Raw genomic sequence first — 20,681 nt, forward strand, 5'->3', positions numbered from 1 at the left:
TGTGTAGTGAGGCACGATACTGTGAGTCATGCCAAAAAAAAAAATAAAAAAAATAAAAAAAAAATAAAAATAAAAATAAAAATAAAAAAATAAATAAAAAATAAAAAATAAAAAATAAAAAATAAAAAATTAAAAATTAAAAATTAAAAATTAAAAATAAAAAATAAAAAATTAAAAATAAAAAATAAAAAATAAAATTGATTCATCCACGCTGTGTGATCATTTTATATAATCTACCTAATATCAGCGTGGGTGCATACATAACCCACTCCGCTCGCCCGGTGCTCCCACTCACTGAGCAGCTCTCGCGCGCGCGTACACGAGTGCGGTCTTTTCATTCATCCCCGTGAAGGCTGCGCACAGCATCATCAGCACCATCATCTGCCTCCTCCTCCTCCTCCTCCTCCTCCTCGTCCCCTCTCCGGTGCCGGGATATCTTCCTCAGTCCCCTTCTCTCTCCTCCACGGAGCGTTTCTCCAGCAGAGGATTATGTCCACGGTGCTGCGTTCAATGCCTCCGCGGCACACGGCAGAGAGGAGCCGCTAGGGGACAGTACGCGTCTCCACCGCGCAACAAGAGGTGTGTGCGTAAATCATCCGGAGGAGCAACAATAAAAGTATCTCGGAGCGGTTAATCCGGGGACAGAGTTGCCGGATTGCACGGTGCGGCTGCGGGATTGAAGACACTCGGCTGGCGGATGGTTGTCGATTTTGAAGAGAGGAGTCACCTCTGCAAGGTGAGACCGTGCAACCACTAAGAAATAGACTTTGCATTGCATGACTTTAAAAAGAAGCGAATGATAGGGAGTTCTTGCAGTGTTGTTTTTTTTAAAGGCTGCAGCATAAAATAAGTTTAAGACACTCCAAATGGTGAATAACATTTCCAGTGCAGTTCTTGCATGTGTGCAAGAATAACTAATACAATAGTGGCATAACCATTCTCTCATTTTAAAGTAGAGAAGTAAGTTGTTTTTGAGTTCTTGCACCGGAACCGTGCTTGCATGCATGCAGCGCAAAGTATGCACATTTTTAACCAGCTTTGTCCTGGTAAAATCACGGCGCGATAACTTAAAAATAAAGACAACTTCAGATTGTTTTCTTGTTTAAAAATGGAACCAGCACATTCTGAAATTGTACAAATCATAATGTTGTTGTTGTTGTTTTTTTACACTTACATGTTGCGGTTAATAGTATTCTATCTTTATTTGTTGTTATTTATATTTTCTTGCATGTATGCAACATAAAGTATGCACATTTGAGGCTTTTTTTTGGTCATTTTTAACCAGCTTTATCCTGGTAAAATCACGGCACGATAACTTAAAAATAAAGACAACTTTAGATTGTTTTCTTATTTAAAAATAGAACAAGCACATTCTGAAAGTGTACAAATCATAATGTTGTTGTTGTTGTTTTTTTACACTTACATGTTACGGATAATAGTATTCTATCTTTATTTGTTGTTATTTATATTTTCTTGCATGCATGCAACATAAGGTATGCACATTTGAGGCGTTTTTTTGGGTCATTTTTAACCAGCTTTGTCCTGGTAAAATCACGGCACGATAACTTAAAAATAAAGACAACTTCAGATTGTTTTCTTATTTAAAAATAGAACCAGCACATTCTGAAATTGTACAAATCATAATGTTGTTGTTGTTGTTTTTTTACACTTACATGTTGCGGTTAATAGTATTCTATCTTTATTTGTTGTTATTTATATTTTCTTGCATGCATGCAACATAAAGTATGCACATTTGAGGCGGTTTTTTTTGGTCATTTTTAACCAGCTTTGTCCTGGTAAAATCACGGCACGATAATTTAAAAATAAAGACAACTTCAGATTGTTTTCTTATTTAAAAATAGAACAAGCACATTCTGAAATTGTACAAAATCATAATGTTATTGTTGTTTTTTTACACTTTCATGTTGCGATATACGGTTAATTTGACCATTGAGAATTTGGTCATTTCCCAACCAATATTCTACAACACAAATACGTTGAAACAACATGCTTTTTGACAATGTTTATTCAATGTCAGGTTTTTTTGGACCATTGAATTTTGGTAATTTCCCAACCAATATTGGTCCTGGTAAAATCACAGCACGATAACTTAAAAATAAAGACAACTTCAGATTGTTTTCTTATTTAAAAATAGAACAAGCACATTCTGAAATTGTACAAATCATAATGTTGTTGTTGTTGTTTTTTTTACACTTACATGTTGCGGTTAATAGTATTCTATCTTTATTTGTTGTTATTTATATTTTCTTGCATGCATGCAACATAAGGTATGCACATTTGAGGCTTTTTTTAGGTAATTTTTAACCAGCTTTGTTCTGGTAAAATCACGGCACGATAACTTAAAAATAAAGACAACTTCAGATTGTTTTCTTATTTAAAAATAGAACAAGCACATTCTGAAATTGTACAAAATCATAATGTTGTTGTTGTTTTTTTACACTTTCGTGTTGCGATATACGGTTAATTTGACCGTTGAGAATTTGGTCATTTCCCAACCAATATTCTACAACACAAATACGTTGAAACAACATGCTTTTTGACAATGTTTATTCAATGTCAAGTTTTTTTGGACCATTGAATTTTGGTAATTTCCCAACCAATATTGGTCCTGGTAAAATCACGGCACGATAACTTAAAAATAAAGACAACTTCAGATTGTTTTCTTATTTAAAAATAGAACAAGCACATTCTGAAATTGTACAAATCATAATATTGTTGTTTTTTTTTTTTTACACTTACATGTTGCGGTTAATAGTATTCTATCTTTATTTGTTGTTATTTATATTTTCTTGCATGCATGCAACATAAGGTATGCACATTTGAGGCTTTTTTTAGGTAATTTTTAACCAGCTTTGTTCTGGTAAAATCACGGCACGATAACTTAAAAATAAAGACAACTTCAGATTGTTTTCTTATTTAAAAATAGAACAAGCACATTCTGAAATTGTACAAAATCATAATGTTGTTGTTGTTTTTTTACACTTTCATGTTGCGATATACGGTTAATTTGACCATTGAGAATTTGGTCATTTCCCAACCAATATTCTACAACACAAATACGTTGAAACAACATGCTTTTTGACAATGTTTATTCAATGTCAGGTTTTTTTGGACCATTGAATTTTGGTAATTTCCCAACCAATATTGGTCCTGGTAAAATCACAGCACGATAACTTAAAAATAAAGACAACTTCAGATTGTTTTCTTATTTAAAAATAGAACAAGCACATTCTGAAATTGTACAAATCATAATATTGTTGTTTTGTTTTTTTTACACTTACATGTTGCGGTTAATAGTATTCTATCTTTATATGCTGTTATTTATATTTTCTTGCATGCATGCAACATAAAGTATGCACATTTGAGGCGGTTTTTTGGGTCATTTTTAACCAGCTTTGTCCTGGTAAAATCACGGCACGATAACTTAAAAATAAAGACAACTTCAGATTGTTTTCTGATTTAAAAATAGAACAAGCACATTCTGAAATTGTACAAATCATAATGTTGTTGTTGTTGTTGTTTTACACTTACATGTTGCGGTTAATAGTATTCTATCTTTATTTGTTGTAATTTATATTTTCTTGCATGTATGCAACATAAAGTATGCACATTTGAGGCTTTTTTTGGGTCATTTTTAACCAGCTTTGTCCTGGTAAAATCACAGCATGATAACTTAAAAATAAAGACAACTTCAGATTGTTTTCTTATTTAAAAATAGAACAAGCACATTCTGAAATTGTACAAATCATAATGTTGTTGTTGTTGTTTTTTTACACTTACACGTTGCGGTTTACGGTTTATTTGACCATTGAAAATTTGGTCATTTTCCAACCAATATTCTACAACACAAATACATTGAAACAACATGCTTTTTGACAACGTTTATTCAATGTCAGATTTTTTGGACCATGAAATTTTGGTCATTTCCCAACCAATATTCTACAACACAAATACACTGTTGAAACAACATGTTCTTTGATAACGTTTATTCAATGTCAGGGTTGTGATGTTGATTTGACCATTACAATTTGGTCATTTCCCAACCAATATTGGTCCTGGTAAAATCACGGCACGATAACTTAAAAATAAAGACAATTTCAGATTGTTTTCTTATTTAAAAATAGAACAAGCACATTCTGAAATTGTACAAATCATAATGTTGTTGTGTTTTTTTCTTTTAATAGCGGTTAATAGTATTGTATCTTTATTTGTTGTTATTTAAATTTTCTTGCATGCATGCAACATAAAGTATGCACATTTGTAGCTTTTTTTGGTCATTTTTAACCAGCTTTGTCTGGAATAAGTCATTCATTATATCAGGGGTGTCAAACTCATTTTAGATCGGGGGCCACATGGAGAACAATCTACTCTCAAGTGGGCCGGGACTGGTAAAATCACGGCACGACAACTTAAAAATAAAGACAACTTCAGATTGTTTTCTTGTTTAGAAATAGAACAAGCACATTCTAAAATTGTACAAATCATAATGTTGTTGTTTTTTTTTTTATGATCATGTGGTTTATTTTGTACACATGTAGCATCATCTACAAAGATACAAAGAATTGCTATTGCGACATCCAGTGGAAACATTTAGAACAGCTGTTTCTTTCATTCAAAAATGTCAGCTTAATTTTTATACTTAGCAAACTCATCCCATTCTGTCATTCTAAGCTAAAAAAGTAAGTTGTTTTTTAGTTCTTGCACCGGAACCGTGCTTGCATGCATGCAACATAAAGTATGCATATTTGAGGCTTTTTTTTGTCATTTTGTGTCTTCAATAAGTCATTCCTTATATCGGGGTTGTCAAACTCATTTTTAGATTGGGGGCCACGTGGAGAAAAATCTACTCTCAAGTGGTAAAATCACAGCACCATAATTAAAAAATAAAAACAACTTCAGATTGTTTTCTTGTTTAAAAACATTCTGAAAGTGTACAAATCATAATGTTGTTGTTTTGTTTTTTTACACTTATATGTTGCGGTTAATAGTATTCTATCTTTATTTGTCGTTATTTATAACCCTGGTCTAGTGTGAGCAATAAACTCACACACTATACTGATGCCATATTCTACATATTTTAGTACCGGTACTTTTCGGTACTTTTCTAAATAAGGGGGACCACAAAAAATGTGCATTATTGGCTTTATTTTAACAACAAATCTTACGGTACATTAAACTTATGTTTATTATTGCACCCAAATAACAATTTAGTCCTTAAATAAAATAGTGAAAATACATACTTATATGTTGCGGTTAATAGTATTCTATCTTTATTTGTCGTTATTTATATTTCTGAATAAATGATGTGATAATGTTCATCCGTCAACTCATTGGTGTTCATTTTCAATCTATCAAGATAAAAAAATTACATCAAAATCAAATTACAAGATGTCATTTATGTAGTTTGACCATTTTCCTCGACTGATGTACTAACATCATGTGGTTCATTTTGTACATATGCAGCATCATCTACAGATACAAAGAATTGCTATTGCGACATCTAGTGGACACATTTAGAACAGCTGTTTCTTTCGTTAAAAAATGTCAGGTTAATTTTTATATTTAGCAAACTATAACGGGCCGTACGTTTGACACCCCTGCTTTATATGGAGTAGTGTTGCAAAAGATGCATTTTGTGGTCTTTCTTTCAGTTTAAACAATGGATGAATGCGTCAGGGGATTGGATAAATCAAATTGACGTTCATGCAGGAGCAGCCTATTAAATGCGTGCCATGAAGAATGCGTTTAAGGACTGTATAATGTGGGGATATTCAGAACTGTGCTGACATTTTGGACTTTACGAGTTTTCTTATGTTGCGCCTTAAATAAGCCAATCTTTCAGGTGAGTTCTTGCAGAGATATTGAGCGTGGTGTGCAACATTAAAGGGGTCGTATTGTAAAAAAAAATGTCCTACATTTAAATCACTTCCTTGTGGTCTAAAACAGTGGTCCCCAACCACCGGGCTGCACAAGAAAAAAAAAAATAATTATATATATATATATATATATATATATATATATATATATATATATATATATATATATATATATATATATATATATATATATATATATATATTTATTTATTTTATTTTTTATTAAATCAACATAAAAAACACAATATATACATTATATATCAACATAGATCAATACAGTCTGCAGGGATACAGTCCGTAAGCACACATGATTGTATTTCTTTATGGAAAAAAAAAAAAAAAAATAGTCCCCCTGGTCCGTGGGACTAATTTTCAAGCGTTGACCGGTCCGCAGCTACAAAAAGGTTGGGGACCACTGGTCTAAAAAACATGTAATGGTGACATTTTAGTCAAAATGTTGCATAGATTTTGCTTTATAGACCATCTTCAAGCCGCTTTCAGGATGTGCCGTTTTGGCTCTGTTCACACTGGACACCAAATCTGACGTTTTTGCCCTCAAATGACAGAGATCGGATATTTTTTTGCTTCAAATCTGAGATTTTTTCCACATGAGGAGGTAGTTGGAATCCGTTGTGACTGCAGTCTGAACGACCTGTTTGCAACTTGTGTGCACGGGAAAATGTGGATACATCATCACAACATCCGGTTTCCACAGTGTTTCGGTGACCAAAGTATTTTATTGGCGGCCGGATTTCGGTCAGTAGTGCGCAAAAATAGGCTATATGTTAAACAAACCCCATTTCCATATGAGTTGGGAAATTGTGTTGGATGTAAATATGAACGGAATACAATGATTTGCAAATCATTGTATTCCGTTTATATATGTATATATATATATATATATATATATATATATATATATATATATATATATATATATATATATATATATATATATATATATATATATATATATATATATATATATATATATATATATATACCGTACAGTACAGGCCAAAAGTTTGGACACACCTTCTCATTCAATGCGTGTTCTTTACTTTCATGACTATTTACATGGTAGATTGTCGCTGAAGGCATCAAAACTATGACACCAGTGAAGTTAAAAAAAACTTCAGGTGACTACCTCTTGAAACTCATCGAGAGAATGCCAAGAGTGTGCGAAAAAGTAATAGAGAAAAGCAAAGGGTGGCTATTTTGATCATAACCGAGAGAGTAATTAACTTTGAAAATACATTTGTGAAGTTACAGCATTTAGTTGTAACTTTATTGAAATCACCTGTAAATGTGCATTTACAGTAAATGTATGTAAATATATTTCATAGTAAATTTATGTCAATGTTAATGTTAACCAGTAATTTGCTGTAGATTTACAATGAACATTTTGACAGTCGAGTGCAGAGCTATTAAACTGGAGGCCAAATCCGTCCCAGGAATGGCACCAGACCAACCCCCGAGCTCAGTTCAAAACTTGGGAGATAGCCATTTTTGCAATGAAAATATCTAAAAAAAAAAAAGAAAAAAGAGCGTTCCTATTGTATTGAGAGACTTGTACCAGTGTAAACACATTGGTAGATTCTTGAATTGTCATTTACAGCTTGCCAGCAAACTTTGAACACTGGGGTCCAAACTTGTGATTTACATAATTGAGGCGATCTTCAAGGCACCCCTTTAAGTCCTCTCCTTTGTGGCAGTAACATTTTATTTTATTTGATTGGTAATGTGATTTATGTAAGTAAGGTGTTCCTGTAGCTTGTTTACTTCAGATGCAGTCAATGGTCATTTGTTCAACTTCTTTAGTTATACTAGTGGTGTTCCTCAAGGTTCCATTTTAGGTCCTCTCTTTTTCATCATTTGGGCTATTCAGCGAGTTCAGTTCGAAAAACTTGTGAGAGACTCACATTTTTGCTGCAGACTCTTAAGAACACTAGAGTGCTGGTATAGAGATGATCTTTAACTAGATTTTTTGCAGAAAGTCTTTAAAAAAAAGCTGTATATTTCTGTAACTTGGACAAAATAAATAGATTACTGTAGAGGACGCTGGTTCTTCAAAACACAAAACATAAGAATAATAGTGGCGGTCTTTAGCTTTCTGGAAATGTGGCCCCCAAAACAACTGGGTTGAATAACCCTGGTCTAGAATGAGCAATAAACTCACACACTATACTGATGCCCTGTTCTGACACTGTTGTAGGGTTGTCCCGATACCGATATTTTAGTACCGGGACCAGTACCAAAATGTATTTCGATACTTTTCGGTACTTTTCTAAATAAGTGGGACCACAAACATGGCATTATTGGCTTTATTTTAACAAAAAAACCTTCGGTACATTAAACAGATGTTTCTTATTCCAATCGAAGAACAATTTTGTCCTTAAATAAAATAGTGAACATACAAGACAACTTGTCTTTTAGTAGTAAGTAAACAAACAAAGACTCCCTTATTTGTCTGCTGACGTATGCAGTAACATATTGTGTCATTTTCCATTCTATTATTTTGTCAACATTAAAAAAGGACAAGTGGTAGAAAATTGATTATTAATCCACTTGTTCATTTACTGTTAATATATCTACTTACTTTCTCTTTTAACATGTTCTATCTACACTTCTGTTAAAATGTAATAACCACTTATTCTTCTGTTTTTTGGATGCTCTACATTAGTTTTGAATGATACCACAAATTTAGGTATCAATTCGATACCAAGTAGTTACAGGATCATACATTGGTCATATTCAAAGTGCTCATGTGTCCAGGGACATATTTCCTGAGTTTATAAACATAATATGAATTTTTAAAAAGGAATAAAGATTTTCTGATGATAAAAAATATCGATGTAATCATAGTAGTATCGACTAGATATGCTTTTGTACTTGGTATCATTACAGTCGATGTCAGGTGTAGATCCACCCATGGTGTTTGTTTACATTCAGTGAGCTACGGTGTGTAGTGAAGCATGTTTAGCTATTCCTCGTCCTGCAGGGATGATACTTGTAAGAAACTTACTTTATTTGTCGCCATGGAGACAAGAATTAGTGATCCGACTGCGGCTGGTCTTTAGCCGCTAGCTAGCTAGCCATGTCTTAAAGCACCTCTTCCTGAGGGCGTTTCAGTGTTATAACTTCACTTTTATCGTTAGTTTTTAAACCAAATTGTGTCCGTTCTCACTTTTCTGTCTACACAATGTGTCCGTTTGTAAGTACTCCGTGATTGTGCGCTGCCGAACATGCTCCTCCGCTCCTATAACCAGCAATGTCATGACGTGACGACACGCCGTCATGCCCGGAAACCGGTACTTTTCAAACAGAGCATAGTACCGTTTTTTTTATTCATTAGTACCGCGCTACTATACCAGTACCGGTATACTGTACAACCCTACACTGTTGCATGTGAAAAGTTCCCCCAATGAGGAAGAATTTTGTAAGCCTGCTCAGTGGCCTTGTGGTTAGAGCAGGGGTGTCCAAACTTTTTCCACTGAGGGCCGCATTCTGAAAAATCAAAGCAAGCGGGGGCCATTTTGATATTTTTTATTTTAAAAACCAATACAATATATGTATAAAAAATATACATTTAGGCCTCCACTCAGGCTTGATCCCGGGGACCCCAAAGGGTTTTGGTCAAAAAAAATATTAAAAATGTGTCATAATTCAGTATTATTATTTTTATTATTATTCAAGTTTTAAATCTCTAGGTCTATCTGTCAATATAGCAGTTTTAAAGATTTAAGTTGTATGCTCTTGTTGTCAAAGAAAACCCTGTTTTTTTATGGAAAAAAATACAAAATATGCAATATTTTCACACAATAACATTTTTAAGTGGAATATTTGAGATTATATAATAATTGGAGCCTTAAAAAGGTCAATAACTCATAACAACATTGATTTTAATTCATTATTATTTTTTGAGCAATGACACTTAAAAAGAAATCACACAAACATTATTGGGAATCCAAATAATTATAGTGTTAAAAAATACATTCTATTTTACTGTTTACTTTTAACACAATAATCTCGAGATCAACTTCAGATCTATCCGTCAATTATACGTTTTATTGTTGTCTATGTTTTTCGTTTGTTCGTTTTAGGCCCTTCTTTATAAAAAAAACAGCTCAGTTTTTTATATGGCAAACACAAAATATGCAACATTTTCCCCCCAAATATCTCAGATGTGACGTAATTGGAGCCTTGAATAGGTCAAAAATTCATAATGACATTGAAGAAAGAAACAGCCTGCATGGCAGCTTTGTGTTATTAGAGTATACATTGCGACATTTTCTAGTTACATTTCACCTGTTTGCTCTTTTATACCACTTATCATGTTTTTAATTCTTTTCTATCGTATTTTTAAAATGTGCCGTGGGGCCGTTAGAAAATGACCTGCGGGCCACAAATGGCCCCCGGGCCGCACTTTGGACACCCCTGGGTTAGAGTGTCCGCCCTGAGATCAGTAGGTCGTGAGTTCAAACCCCGGCCGAGTCATACCAAAGACTATAAAAATGGGCGCTCAGCATCAAGGGTTGGAATTGGGGGTTAAATCACCAAATTGATTCCCGAGCGTGGGCCACCGCTGCTGCTCACTGCTCCCCTCACCTCCCAGAGGGCGGAACAAGGGGATGGGTCAAATGCAGAGGGTAATTTCACCACACCTAGTGTGTGTGTGACTTTAATTCTAAATCAACTGAAGACTTGATTATGTCATGTTTCGTCATCCAACTAAGAAACTGTTAAGGGTTAATGTGTCACATATTTGCATTTAATAGTGGATTGCACATGCATCACAAGAACGCTCCACTTGGGGAGTAGCGTCGAGTCTGCGTGTCTGTGGCAGTGTGATAGGACTTTATGGCCTTTTTCACTGCTCTTGGCTGCCTGTCACAATAAAGGCTTCTATAACACACACACACACACACACACACGGTAACACACAGACACACACACACTCAGACAATCCCTAAATATCATTCATTGGGACACATTGTAATGAAGTACCACAGGGTCAGACAATTGAGTTTATTTATATCCTCAAGAGCAAGCCATCTCTTTTATTGTCCAAAAAAAAAACAAAAACACATTTTGCTTTCTTCAGCCTCGACTTGTCGAAGCGGAGCCAAGGTCTCGCTGTCTGCGGACTCGTGTCGGCAGAATAATCGCGTTAAGCCGTTAAACCTGAACTGTACTTCAGGTCACAGCATCAAAGTGTCTGGGAGAGATTTTTTTGCACACAGACGTACTCTAGAATTGTGTCTGACTAACTTGATGAGGGTTTTTAAATGCATAAACCGCTTCAGGACACGTACAGTCGTGGTCAAAAGTTTACATACACTTGTAGATAACATAATGTCATGGCTGTCTTGAGTTTCCAATCATTTCTACAACTCTTATTTTTTTGTGATGGAGTGATTGGAGCACATACTTGTTGGTCACGAAAAAACATTCATGAAGTTTGGTTCTTTTATGAATTTATTATGGGTCTACTGAAAATGTGAGCAAATCTGCTGGGTCAAAAGTATACATACAGCAATGTTAATATTTGGTTACATGTTCCTTGGCAAGTTTCACTGCAATAAGATGCTTTTGGTAGCCATCCACAAGCTTCTGGTTGAATTTTTGACCACTCCTCTTGACAAAATTGGTGCCGTTCAGCTAAATTTGTTGGTTTTCTGACAAGGACTTGTTTCTTCAGTATTGTCCACACGGGACTTTGGGAAGGCCTTAATTCTAGCCTGATTCAGCCATTCCTTTACCACTTTTGACGTGTGTTTGGGGTCATTGTCCAACTGCGCCCAAGACCCAATCTCCGGGCTGATGATTTTAGGTTGTCCTGAAGAATTTCTAGGTAATCCTCCTTTTTCATTGTCCCTTTTACTCTCTGTAAAGCACCAGTTCCATTAGCAGCAAAACAGGCCCAGAGCATAATACTACCACCACCATGTTTGAGTTTGAGTTTATTTCAAACATGCAAGCATACAACATAATACATCACAATTTCCAGTTTCTCTTTTCAACATGTTCGAAAAGGAGTAAGAAGAAGCAGAGCTTATTTAATCCTACCCCTTTTCTATACATAACAGTTGCTAAAACTTTTGTTCACTTCCTGTTCACTTTGTAGTTCAGGTTCTTCATCACGTACACAGCTACTCCTCCTCCATTTTTGTTGGTTCTGTTGATGTAGTTTAGTTCATATCCTTCCAGATCAAAATCTATTCCTTTTTTATCATCAATCCATGTTTCTGTGACAGCAATCACTTTGAAGGGTTCGTTGATGTGTTCCAAAAAGTTCTTAATGTTGTTGTAATTTGCATACAAGCTTCTGCTATTAAAATGAATAATTGACAATTTGTTATCACATTTAATGTTGCTATTATATTGATCATCTGTATAATAAAAATGATTATTACTGATGTGGGAGAAAAATGTTGTATCTGGATCTATATCATTTTCCAAATCCTGATTTTTGTGATCTTTGTTGCAGAAATTTTTTTAGTTCCATATTTTCTTGTTCAACAATCTTTGATGTTGTTTCAATAATCTCTATAAGTGTAGGTGGATGCAATCCTGAATGTAGGTCCTCTTGTTTAGTCATCCCTTGGAACATAGTAGTGTCGATGCTGAATTTAGGTGTTTGTTTTCTGTCAGAGTCCATTATCATCGTTGTTGTGGTAGCTGTGTAAACTTTAAAAATTGTCATGACAGTAGGCATGGTGTTCCTGGGATTAAAGGCCTCACCTTTTCTCCTCCAAACATATTGCTGGGTATTGTGGCCAAACAGCTAAAATTTTGTTTAATCTGACCACAGAACTTTCGTTCAGAAGGTCTTATCTTTGTCCATGTGATGTCAGATGAAATAAAAATGTAGCTGTTTGGCCACAATACCCAGAAATATGAATGTTTTTTGTGGCCAAAAAGTATGTGCTCCAATCACTCTATCACAAAAACATAAGAGTTGTAGAAATTATTGGAAACTCAAGACAGCCATGACATTATGTTCTTCACAAGTGTATGTAAACTTTTGACCACAACTGTATAAGACTAAACAGATTTATCGATTCGTTATACAACCACATCATTTCTTCATTGTATCCTATCCTGTCCTCGACCTACGAGCACATTGCGTTCCACGACCAAGCTCAGAACTTGGAATACTTGTATTTTAAAGTAGCCCCACCCATTAACAAATAATTAAAATGTGTTTAATCCGTGCTTGGTCCTCCCAAAACAGCACAATTGTAACACATAACATGCCTTTAAAAAAGGAAAACTAATCTTTAGATAACAAATATTTTTAAAAAATACGATAAAATAGTAGTACACATGACCACAGTACATCAGTTTGTATGGGAACAATACAATATTCACAGATAATACATAGCTAATATATTCTATATTATCATAACCACCATATATTAGTGTCTATTAGGGTTGTACGGTATACCGGTACTAGTATAGTATCGCGGTACTAATGAATCAAAAACGGTACTATACTCTGTTTGAAAAGTACCAGTTCCCCATTTTTATTTTTTTAAATTTTTTAACGGGCATGATGGCGCCGTCACGTCACAACATTGCTGGTTTTACGCGCAGAGGAGCATGTTCGGCAGTGCACAATCACAGAGTACATTATTTATTTATTTCAATGAATATCATCCGCTTCTTTTTCTCGACACTGTCCTCAATTTCCATGGTTGGAAAATAAGGATATGTCGACCTGTAGCTCTAAGCTAAAGCTACCGTAGAAGACCGGAATTGTCGGGGCGGATCTTCCGCGGTTCATTTGACATTTACTACGCCGCTGAGGCTCGTAACTTAAATTTGTGGGCGCAATTTAATCATAACAAAAAGCCGAGAGACAGCTCGTATCTTAACATACTCGTAAGTTGAGGTACCACAGTACCACAGAGTCCAAACAATGAGGGCTGAGCTGCAGTAAATTAAGTTTGCATACTGTTTTCCCACATTCTCTTCCTTTGAAAATTATTTTTTAGACAACATTAAAGACAAAAAATTTGAAACATTCTTAAAATAAAGTGGCGGACCATGCGTTTCTCACCTAGGCCTACTTAGTCCGACTTCACCTCTCAAAATACCGTGATTTATGTCACCTCATGGACACGGCTGGAGATACTATACAGAAACACACTTGCACACTACTGGACATTGAAACATCTCAACAGTGTACAAAAGGGTGTATTTTTCAGCGCATTTAACATTCAATAAATCGGCTTTAGCAACTAAAACATATCTTGCGTGGTACTGTCAAAATTGGCTTGGTTTCGTCTGTTCAAAGCAGATTACTAGGTGTAAGACAAACACTTTATCTTCGTGGTTATTGTACCGGTGAGTTTTCTGTGGCTTTCTATGGCTCATATGGCTCCGGCGCCGCTTCCTGTTTTCGCAACTTGTGATTGGATACTCACTTGGGACTTCCAAGTGAGTATCCAATCACAGGACGCGTAAATGTCACGTTCAACGTGAGACCATCTAGAAGGCCTTACTGACAACAACTTGTGATCTGATTGGCTATCGCAATTATCTATCAACTGTATGTGCCCGTTCACTGAACGCGCACGGACGCCTGCATTGTTGATTCTGAAGGCCCCGGGCAGATTTGGTACAGCATGGCAACATAAGCTAGCTGAATTCTGATTGGATAAAAACTCTAACCTAAAAACAACAGCACTGGAAGGAGCATAATATGACATGAAGAGAATATGAATACTTTGAGATATTTAGTGAAAGTCAATTAAAAATTACTTTTATCTTTAATTATGATCATAATTTCTGGTTATGTTAGGCTAGCAGAGAAGGCCTTGCTGATGATATTTTAATAAAATATGATATTTTAATAAAATATCATCAGTCTTTTTCAGTGACGCTGCTTCATTGGTCAACGTCATCTTAAAATAAGCAACGTAACTGTTCTTTAGTTGTGCCAACTTGCTCTCAACCTTTCAAACACTTTTTTCCACAACTCTTGGTCAATTTGTGTGCGTGAGTGACAGGAGGAAAAGCTCTCCGAACAAGCATGTGAAAACCTTTCAACTCAAACTACAAGATGATTTCACTTTTTTTCCGATGGGGGGAAAAAAAATGTTTTTCATACAAAACGAAAACAAATTCTACTTTGTCCGATACTGTGGAGTCGAGAGCAGGCACGTTTCATATTAAATACGCGGTTACGCAACGTATTAATAACACAACACAGCTGAGTCACCGTTGCGTGGAACTCTTTGTTTGGGCCCTAGGGTCCATGGAACGATACACAGGCAAACAGACTTGTTACTTCAGTTCAATGTGGATGGTAAACGAGACGGTATGCAGAAACTGGGGAAAACGTATGAAAAACATTTAGTTTTGTGTACAGTGGCTAGTACAAAAAACAAATTAACTTGCCTGTCACCTTTTTTAATTTTTAAAATTGTATTATTATTATTATTTTTGTCCTGTCCAGCGAGCTACTCAAGCAAATCATATAGTTGATGTAGATGCCCATATCAGCTGTACACATTTACTTTACAAAAGAGAAGTGTGGGATACTTCTCTTGTGGCCTTATTTGTATTTGACTTTATTAAATGTATTTATATTATCATTTGGTGCAGCCGGGCCGGAGCAGGAGGGGATAGAAAGAGAAAAAAAGGAAGACAGAGGGGGGAATTGCGGGGACAAGATGGGGATTAGACAGAGAGACAAAAACAACAACAGCAAACACAACAACAACAACAACAACAACAACAATAGAACAACATCAGAAAATAGGACATGTACAAATATGATGGTAAAAGTGATAGCAAAGATGCAGTTAGTGAAATAAAAAATAATACAGAAATGACAATGAGCATTATTTCACTACAAATGCAGCAATACAAATACCAATTGAAATTGCACCATTGATAATGAATAATAACAATAATTGCCTCTATTATCAACAATACAATTGTTCAAATACAACAATACATATATGTAATGATAACTTGAAATACAAAATATAGCAGATCAATGGAGGTGAAGAAAGAGAAGCCAGCTATATTAACCTTATAGATTGTTATAGTAACAATAGGTTAAGCTTTGTCAGTGTGCCATGTATTACCCAGTTTCCCCCTAGGGCAACAACGTTAATATATGTTTGATGAAACGCGATTATATGCACGAGTGTATGTATGTATGTGTACTTGTATGTGTACAGTATGTGTATATGTATGTTTGTACAGTGAATGTATATGTACATGTATGTGTATATATATGTTTGTACAGTGAATGTATATGTACAGTATGTGTATATGTATGTTTGTACAGTGAATGTATATGTACAGTATGTGTATATGTATGTTTGTACAGTGAATGTATATGTACAGGTATGTGTATATATACACTACCGTTCAAAAGTTTGGGGTCACATTGAAATGTCCTTATTTTTGAAGGAAAAGCACTGTACTTTTCAATGAAGATAACTTTAAACTAGTCTTAACTTTAAAGAAATACACTCTATACATTGCTAATGTGGTAAATGACTATTCTAGCTGCAAATGTCTGGTTTTTGGTGCAATATCTACATAGGTGTATAGAGGCCCATTTCCAGCAACTATCACTCCAGTGTTCTAATGGTACAATGTGTTTGCTCATAAGCTCAGAAGGCTAATTGATGATTAGAAAACCCTTGTGCAATCATGTTCACACATCTGAAAACAGTTTAGCTCGTTACAGAAGCTACAAAACGGACCTTCCTTTGAGCAGATTGAGTTTCTGGAGCATCACATTTGTGGGGTCAATTAAACGCTCAAAATGGCCAGAAAAAAAGAACTTTCATCTGAAACTCGACAGTCTATTCTTGTTCTTAGAAATGAAGGCTATTCCACAAATGTGTTTGGGTGACCCCAAACTTTTGAACGGTAGTGTATGTTTTTACAGTGAATGTATATGTACAGTATGTATATATATATATATGTTTGTACAGTGAATGTATATGTACAGTATGTGTATATGTATGTTTGTCACCTTTTGGACGTCATCATGAATTATTTTCCGGCGGCTGCCGTCCTGAGAAAACAACTATGCATTATGGACAATACCCTTTTACGGGGCGGCATTGCTCGGTTGGTAGAGTGGCCGTGCCAGCAACTTGAGGGTTCCAGGTCCGATCCCCGCTTCTGCCGTCCTAGTCACTGCCGTTGTGTCCTTGGGCAAGACACTTTACCCACCTGCTCCCAGTGCCACCCACACTGGTTTAAAAATGTAACTTGGGTTGGGTTTCACTATGTAAAGCGCTTTGAGTCACTAGAGAAAAGCGCTATATAAATATAATTCACTTCACGTTCCATAATCCTAAATAAACGCCGTCCTTTTTGCCCGCGTTGCTTCTTCAGACAAAACGTCCCGAGAAGATGCCGATTGTCACCAAAAAAAAAGTGCACGTGGACAAACACCGCGTGTCAAAGCTACCCACTCGTGTGTTTCCGCCTCGCACTTTTGCCGGGCGCGGTGAGAGAATGCAACTTGACAAGTCGCACGGGGCAAATTGGAGGAAATAAAGAAATAAACGCGCTTCATTAGTGCGTGCGTAATGCGGAAGAGCTGTGAGCCACCTAGAAGTAGTCCATTTTGCTGTGGCGCTTGTCGGTCTCTCACGAGGTGGTGAAGTGCAAGTGGGGGAGAATCTGATTAACCAACTGGCATAATTTACCCAGCCCTGGAGGGGTTAGCGGGGATGCCATGCTCTTGAAAAGTGCTGGCGTTCCTTCTGTGCACGGAAACGCAGCACTCTCACACACCGACACAGTTTAGGATTTGGGACGGGCATATTCATCCATTAGTTGGTGTCATTTGAGTGGAATTGGTGGTTAATGGATCGTCCACTGCTGAGAAGCCACCGATGCTGATTGAATATCAACGAGTTTGCTCAAGGAAAACAAGCTGACCTTAGCTATTGTGAGTTTATCCGAGCTGCGACGCAACTCCTCTTGGCTGAAGTGGAAGTGGAACATTGAATCTTGGTTTCTTCCTTCCTGTGTGCTCGCTCGTGCGGGTCCCGGTTGGTTTTTCTTTCATGTATTGAGGAGCCCCGGCTCCAGACCTGCTCCATATTTAATGTGCCTTGAGATCAAATATGTTGTGAACTTGCACTATAAAAAAAAAGGAAGAAAAAAAAAAGGAAAAAATGTGTTAATCATATTGCCAAAAGTATTTGGCCACCTGCCTTGACTCACATATGAACTTGAAGTGCCATCCCATTCCTAACCCATAGGGTTCAATATGATGTGGGTCCACCTTTTGCAGCTATTACAGCTTCAACTCTTCTGTGAAGGCTGTCCACAAGGTCGCGGAGTGTGTTTGTAGGAATTGTCCACCATTCTTCCAAAAGTGCATTGGTGAGGTCACACACTGATGTTGGTGGAGAAGGCATGGCTCTCAGTCTCCCGTTCTAATTCATCCCAAAGGTGTTCTATCGGGTTCAGGTCAGGACTCTGTGCAGGCCAGTCAAGTTCATCCACACCAGACTCTGTCATCCATGTCTTTATGGACCTTGCTTTGTGCACTGGCGCACAGTCATGTTGGAAGAGGAAGGGGCCCGCTACAAACTGTTCCCACAAGGTTGGGAGCATGGAATTGTCCAACATGTTTTGGTATCCTGGGGCATTCAAAGTTCCTTTCACTGGAACTAAGGGGCCAAGCCCAAATCCTGAAAAACAACCCCACACCATAATTCCTCCGCCACCACTCGGCACAATGCAGTCCGAAATGTACCGTTCTCCTGGCAACCTCCAAACCCAGACTCGTCCATCCGATTACCAGATGGAAAAGCGTGATTCATCACTCCAGAGAACCCATCTCCACTGCTCCAGAGTCCAGTGGCAACGTGCTTTACACCACTGCATCCGCCGCTTTGCATTGGACTTGGTGATGTATGGCTTAGATGCAGCTGCTTGGCCATGGTAACCCATTCCATGAAGCTCTCTGCCTACTGTACGTGGGCTAATTGGAAGGTCACATGAACTTTGGAGCTCTGTAGCAACTGACTGTGCAGAAAGTCTTTGCACTATGCGCTTCAGCATCTGCTGACCCCTCTCTGTCAGTTTACGTGGCCTACCACTTGGTGGCTGAGTTGCTGTTGTTCCCAAACTCTTCCATGTTCTTATAATAAAGCCGACAGTTGACTTTGTAATATTTAGGAGCGAGGAAATTTCACGACTGGATTTGATGCACAGGTGGCATCCTATGACAGCTCCATGCTGGAAATCACTGAGCTCCTGAGAGCGGCCCATTCTTTCACAAATGTTTGTAGAAACAGTTTCCATGCCTAAGTGCTTGGTTTTATACACCTGTGTATATTTGGCCACCCATCCAAATGATGAGAATCAGGTGTCCTAATCACTTGGCCAAGTGATTAGGACACCTGATTCTCATCATTTGGATGGGTGGCCAAATAATATAGTGTGTATATATATATATATATATATATATATATATATATATATATATATATATATATATATATATATATATATATATATATATATATATATATATATATATATATATATATATATATATATATATATATACACACACTACCGTTCAAAAGTTTGGGGTCACATTGAAATGTCCTTATTTTTGAAGGAAAATCACTGTACTTTTCAATGAAGATAATTTTAAACTAGTCTTAACTTTAAAGAAATACACTCTATACATTGCTAATGTGGTAAATGACTATTCTAGCTGCAAATGTCTGGTTTTTGGTGCAATATCTACATAGGTGTATAGAGGCCCATTTCCAGCAACTATCACTCCAGTGTTTTAATGGTACAATGTGTTTGCTCATTGGCTCAGAAGGCTAATTGATGATTAGAATAACCCTTGTGCAATCATGTTCACACATCTGAAAACAGTTTAGCTCGTTACAGAAGCTACAAAACTGACCTTCCTTTGAGCAGATTGAGTTTCTGGAGCATCACATTTGTGGGGTCAATTAAACACTCAAAATGGCCAGAAAAAGAGAACTTTTATCTGAAACTCGACAGTCTATTCCTGTTCTTAGAAATGAAGGCTATTCCACAAAATTGTTTGGGTGATCCTAAACTTTTGAACGGTAGTGTATATATATATATATATATATATATATATATATATATATATATATATATATATATATATATATATATATATATATCTCCAAATGTACTGCATAATTATTAACAGACCAAAAACAAATGTACATACAATTATGTTGTGCGAAAATGAACACAATTAATAACGCACATGTTTCTCAACTAAACTGTCAAAAAAATGAATGGCAAATGAAAATACAGCTTCACCACTTTAGTCTTAATTTTCTGCGCCGACGAAACTTCTCTAAGACTTTAGCTCCAGACTTCTTCTGTTTGCGCGAGGATGTCATTACTGCCACAAGTGGCGGAAAAGTGTATCAAACCTTAGAAGCACTGCTGCCCAATTCCAGTGGCTCTCATATTGTTGTGTTGTGTTTTTCCCCACTCCTTCTGAGTGCGTCTTTTTATCTCTTCTCCTTTTTTGAGTGCAATTTTTCTAATTTTTGTCCGTTCCTCGAGTGCGCTTTTTGTCATGTTTCTTCTCTGCTTCAGGGAAGGTTTTTTCTTTCATTCGATGAAATGACAGCTGAAAACTTCCGCACTGAGACCATCTTCCATTTTAAACAGGTTTTGTCTAGTTTTAGTTCAAATATCACCTCAGTCAACACAACAACTGAATTATTGCTAAAACAATGGTAGATACTTGTATTCTTTTTAATCTAAGGAGTC

At 36.3% G+C, this 20,681-nt stretch overlaps 1 protein-coding gene across 1 annotated transcript in view; it reads left to right on the plus strand.

Moving 5' to 3' along the window:
* The first annotated feature begins 460 nt into the window (after nucleotides 1-460).
* zgc:171482 (zinc finger protein) overlaps nucleotides 461-20,681 on the plus strand; it is a 239,473-nt gene continuing 219,252 nt past the window's right edge. The window contains exon 1 of the mRNA XM_062058188.1: nucleotides 461-736. Within this exon, the coding sequence (XP_061914172.1) occupies nucleotides 698-736 (39 nt within the window). The 5' untranslated portion in view covers nucleotides 461-697. The remainder of the gene's footprint in view (nucleotides 737-20,681) is intronic.

The sequence above is a fragment of the Entelurus aequoreus genome, linkage group LG09, assembly GCF_033978785.1.
Source record: "Entelurus aequoreus isolate RoL-2023_Sb linkage group LG09, RoL_Eaeq_v1.1, whole genome shotgun sequence".
Taxonomy (NCBI): Eukaryota; Metazoa; Chordata; class Actinopteri; order Syngnathiformes; family Syngnathidae; genus Entelurus; species Entelurus aequoreus.